General features: G+C 27.4%; 1 protein-coding gene across 2 annotated transcripts in view; it reads right to left on the bottom strand.

Annotated features, from left to right (window-relative positions):
- Window positions 1-365: 365 nt before the first annotated feature.
- LOC129960370 (homeobox protein HMX2-like) overlaps window positions 366-6000 on the bottom strand; it is a 60294-nt gene continuing 54659 nt past the window's right edge. Inside the window, exon 2 of one of the 2 annotated variants that reach the window (XM_056073778.1) lies at window positions 366-1450. In XM_056073778.1, coding sequence (XP_055929753.1) covers window positions 966-1450 — 485 coding nt within the window. In that variant the 3' untranslated portion in view covers window positions 366-965. The remainder of the gene's footprint in view (window positions 1451-6000) is intronic. The other variant, XM_056073779.1, reaches the window with a different exon arrangement.

The raw sequence follows: 6000 nt of genomic DNA, 5'->3' as shown, positions 1-6000 counted from the left end.
GAATGCTTATCCTACAGTCATTATTATAATAACAGCCATCGGATAAAAACCATCATAAAAAAAACTTTTTGCTTTAAAACATCACACTTAAAAATCGAAATTGTGTGACAGAAAATATACTAAATATTGATTTTATTGAAATATTTTGATTGAAATAATACTGAACTATTTTTGCAGAAGGAAACGTGGAAGATTTGTATCTAAAGTTTAATCCGTTTTTGTCATTAGTATAAGAACTTAGAATAATGTACACCACCATAATTGTTCAAAAAGAATAAAAAAATTTCATAAATATTTTTGAAAGATATTAATTTCTGATACATTTATTAGCTATCTTTATTTAAAATATTAATGAGCACTTACAAAAACGAAGACAGTTCAAAACCAAGTAACTACAAAAAATTCTTTCACAGAGGATTTTTTATATGTCTCTATCTACATAGCTTTTCAAAAACACAATCAATTAAAAGTCTGTTTGGTTACAATACTTACATGATAAAAAAAATCAAACATCTGGTTTCTGGAGCCTTTTGCATATAAAAATCTTCAGCCTATTCAGTAAAACAAAGTCTTTTCTGAAGCTTACTTACCCAAATCGGAGACACACTGAGGGCTGAAAAAATTTGATTGATTGTGCAATGAATTTCATTCTTGAAACATTTTTTTCTGACTTAAGCATTGAAATGCTGTTGTTTTAATAAAATGTATTTTTAGTTCATTTAACTTTTGGTATACAATCATGAAAGACTGGGTGATTTGTCTTTTCATGGCTCCATTTAACAATCTAGCAGACAGTTCGATTTCAAATACATAACAATTAAAGCCACTTCATATATTTACAGTACTGAGAGATTGATTACATATAGTAATATGTTTCAAGCCTCTCAAAATGTTCAACAATCGATTTTCACAAAACAAGTTCTCCGAGGACAAAGTTTCTGAAGTTTTTAAATTAAAATATGGCGTCACCTGGGACATAATGTGAGTCCTGTCATTTGAGCTGAGGATGGTATACAGTAGGGTTGCAGGATAGTTGAACTAGGAATTTTCCCATAAGCACCAACGCCAGATACTATTGGAGAAAGAAAGGCATTTGCAACTGCAGATGGTAGACCGGCAAGAGGTCCTCCGTGCTGTATTTGCAGTGGAGAAGGTAGTGTCGGATAGGGTCTGGACGCCATGCGCAGTTTTTCGATTTCGGCTTCTTTGAGCCGTTTTTCTTTGGCTCTCCGATTTTGAAACCAGATCTTCACTTGGGTTTCTGTAAGATTGAGAGAAGATGAAAATTCTGCTCTCTCAGCAATCGAAAGGTACTGTTTGGAGCGAAACTTCCGCTCCAGCGCTAAGAGTTGTTGAGTAGTGAAAGGAGTCCTTGGTTTGCGGTTGCTTTTGTGCCTCCTCAGGTGGCAAGTTAAAGGGGCTGCTTTGGGCGATGCGCCTTCAGAACCTGCTGGAAAAAAAATACAAATCGTTATTTTGAAAGTTTTAATTTAAAAATTTGTAAAAATCTTGCTAATGTTTTCTAGAAGAATAAATGAAATCGAAGGAAAGAAATAAGATGGAATCAATGAAATAAGAGGGAAGGGTGTTTATTTTTAAATTAGTTAATATCTAGCTCATACTTTAAAAATGTATGCTTCTGTTACAGTGTCTTTAACTATATTTCTTTGTTTCGTATTGTTGCCTAAATTTTGGATAGCCAATTGCTTTCATTCAATTGCGCTCCTAGATAAAATAAACGGATTTCAATTTATGTAATATTTCGCTGAAAAAAAATCTTTAATCTTCGATGATGTTTCTGACAATTATGAATGCTGGGATTTATTAAATGGTTAATGCATGCAAATGGTGATTTTGATACACATAAAGTTACATTAATGAATAATGAATTTTTACACAAGCAGAAACTAGTAAATCTGCCATTATACTTAATTTTTTAAAGCATTTTTTAGAATTATTTCTCGAATTTATGTTGCATTTCATTATTTGCTGCACCAATATTCAATTTAATTGCATTATTAAACTGAAAGTACTCTTCTTTAAATAACAGCGAATTTTATCCTCTGCATTACTGGTAAATAGTACTGCTTATACATTTTCATAAGTTGCATTTTTATAATAATAATGTGGCACATTGAATATATCATTGATAAATGAAATTCGATACTCTAGCGTAATTTGACACTATTGTTCTTAAGAAAACAAGGTGCTATGATAGTTTTATATGCTTTTTTATGTGAAAGTAAAATATATTTTTCTTAAGGATACGCTTAGAAAGTGTTGCTTTCAGAAATAAACCTACAATTCATGATGAAGAAAATTATTATGTATTAAAGTAAACTGGTAAATAAGTCGCTATATTCTGATTCGTAATACCGATTTAAAAATTATTTTTAACCCTTATGTTCATTTTGTATAGTATACCATACATACAACTTTATAAAAATATACTACCACTATAAAAGAATTTTTAACTTAGTTTTATTAAACACGTGACATTATTGATTTTTTGATGTTTTTTATTGCGTAAAGAAGCTACCTATATACATTTTTTTTTTTTTTTTTGCTTTTCTTCAAAAAAGCAATCTTGACACGATAAGGGCTTATATAATAGTTGAATTAAAGAAAGCTTCATTTCAAATATTTTTACTATATTAATTTCCATAATAGAATCAATTAAAGATTAATTCATTAAAATATTTAATTATAATAAAAAATATTATCAATGAGCAACATTTTCAAATTGTTTTTAATTGATTATTTGGGAGTAAACTGTCTCATAAAAAACAATTTATTATTAATTAAATAAAAAATATTCACACTTTAATTAAATACTTTCCACAAACTCATTTATTGTATTTACAATGACTTGATTTTAAATGCCTAAAATATAAAGTGAAATTCTTCAATATTTCATATAAATCATAATTGAAGAATGAGAAACTGTACCCGAAATATCGCTTAAGCAGCATCTGATAAAGGAAATATACAATTTTGAAGACTTTTTTCCATCCTTGTGAGCTTTATAAAGAGACACGTATAAAACTTTGGTAGCTGTTTCAATTACAATATTTTTTGTGTTATACTTCATTGCAACATTGAAAAAAACTTGAACTAATTGTAATAAAATTTTTTAATTTATTCAACAACATATTTTATTAGAATTAGCACTTCGCATTTATATGTTTTTTCTTTATTTCCCTTTGAGAAAAATCAATTTCACGTGTTCATCTTTAAACATTATGTTTTGCAAAATGCAAATATTTTCAGTTAAGATTTAACTGGGCAAAGAAAAATAATATGATATAACAAAATTTTGTAAGAAATTACAAACTTTTATTGGTTTATTATTACATACATTTATAATAGAACGATCTCAGTCATAAGTTAAAAATACTCGAGAGATGTTCTATGTAGGACTGGGTATGTTTCAAATTATTAAACACACACACACACACACATACATGCACGCACGTGCGAGCACACGCCCACAAAACAACTATCTATTCTATGATCAACCCCAACAAAAAGCAAAGATTTCAAACCTTATGTATTGTATTTCAGATTTCAGATGATATTTAAAATAATTATATTTATATGATTATTTTTAATGTATCTATGAAACAATGAATAACATGAAAACATTATTTGATGCAAAAAATATAATTTCTAGAGTAATCATAATTCTTTTTGTAAACCTAAACCTATAAAATATAATATTATTTCTAATCCATGAACAAAAGCAATACAAAGAAAAAGTATTCACGTTCGAAAATAAGATGGATTATTTTTGTTAAATGGCATCTGATGCCGCTTGAAATTTCTTATATGTTTTCCTGATATCAGACGAAAACGATGATACACAAATATTTAGATAAGGAATTAAATTTTCTCTAGTTTCAAAAAATATTAAATAAAATCAAAAAAAGATTTTTAGATAAATGTATATTTAAGCAGCTTGTTTAACTTCAATTATTTCTTGTTTGTAACTACGGAATTTTATAGTGAAGTTTTCACTCCTTGCCTGATGTACTATAATTGCGAATTTTAGTACATTTGTGTAGTCTCGATGACAATACATTATTTTAATAATTTTATATTTTAAATATCCATTAATCGATTAATTTAGTTAAATTTTAAAGGACACTAATTGATGGCAAATTTGAGAAGAAATTGATTTTAAGATTTGGCAATATTCATAATAAGGAACTTTAAAATGAAGATTAAAACCAAAAAAGAAGTAAAATAAAATACTAAATTTTATTATTTATTTATTTATTATTTATTTTATTTATTTATTATAATTTTAAATAATACTTTTATTGCACAAACTTCGTATATTCTAACCACATGACATGGAATGATAAATTAAGGTACACATTAAAAATTTGTTGATATAAATTGAATTACTTATTCATGTCTGATATTATGCAAACTCAATTAGTTTTCTTAACAGGTTGGTGAAAAAAAAATTAAAAATCTATATCTCAAAAAGTAATTTCTATCGAATTTCGAAACGATTTAAGATGGTACCGCACAACTAAAATTTACATTTGCTTACCTTTTATTTCATTAAAACTATTCTAAGAATGAAATGAAAATATTAGCAATAGGAAGCACACAACTAAAAATAGTACATGATGTTAATGAAAGTAAGAAGGAATTAGTCAATATTTTATTTCCTAAAATTATGTTACTGTATCAACTTGCAAGAAATCTGTAAAAACAGTAAAAACTAAATGCAAATCATAGTATAGAAATTCTTTGCGATTTTGTTTGTAAATTTTCATTCTAATCATTACATTGATACAACTTTTGATTTCACTAATAAAGGAAGCTCATCCTAGTCAGTTTCTTAACTTTCAAAATTCACACAATGAAAATTAATTTTGTTTCGCTTTTAAAAGACATCGGTGAAATCATCGATCACTAACAGATCACTGAAATGTTATCTGTCTTGTAATAATCATGTAATAAATATTAAATGAATTTTAATCATTCTAGTTTAGTTGACAACAAAGTTTCCTAAATTTAAAAACAAGTAACAATTTCACTTCCAATACATGAATTTGTTTCATATATATAAATATTTTTTATAATATATTATAAACTTTGCCAACTTATTGCTTGCACTTGCACGAAGGTTATTATATTTAAAGTCAAAAAATAGAATAAATATTATTTATATTTCTCCTTTATATATAATTCAATTTCAATGAATGTGTTCATTGTCGACAAGAAAATAAATATCATTCCTAACTAAACAAGATAGCTATTTCAAATTCCAAACGATATTTCTCAAATTATTTCTTCTGCGGTAGCAATGAGCCGGGTATTAGCTAGTTCCGAATAAAAATTTTAACGAAAACATTTAATTAAAAGCAATCTTTTCTTCTTGATCACAAAGTTGGAGTTATTTTAAATTTCAACGTGATTATGATTTATTATTATTATTATTATTATTATTGCATCTGTAATAAGAATTTACAATTAGAAGATATCATCAAGTGATATATTACAATAATCTTGTGTTAAAGTAGAAATCTGCTTAATTACGAAGCAATTTATATCAAAAACAGATTAATTCTGTCTTGTTTACAGGGCGAAAAACAAAATAAGAGAATTGTTTTTAATTTTCTTAACTACAAGGTTACTAAGCTTCTGTTGCGATTCATATAAAAAAGTGAAACTTTTATTACTTTGTTTCATTTTTTCGGAATCGAAAAACTCGGCGAAAGAATAGAAAGACGGCGAAAATGTAATAAATGTTTTAATTTGCAATAGACGCCGTGACATTTGACTTCTGAACTTCTTATCTTAATGAACTGGAGAGTTTTCGATTCAGGGAGAAATTGTCTGCTTTCACGTCTTGAAAAGCCGGCAAAAAACGACGCAATAATTCCGTTTCAGACATCAGCTACCTTTCATGCGGTGGAAGAAGGCGGCTCCCATTTATAGGCAAGTGAGCACTAATCACCCACCAATAGCCGGCAAGTTGTC

Source organism: Argiope bruennichi, chromosome X2 (assembly GCF_947563725.1).
Source record: "Argiope bruennichi chromosome X2, qqArgBrue1.1, whole genome shotgun sequence".
NCBI lineage: Eukaryota > Metazoa > Arthropoda > Arachnida > Araneae > Araneidae > Argiope > Argiope bruennichi.
The sequence above is the reverse complement of the archived record's forward strand: the minus strand, read 5'-3'. Positions and strand labels throughout refer to the sequence as shown.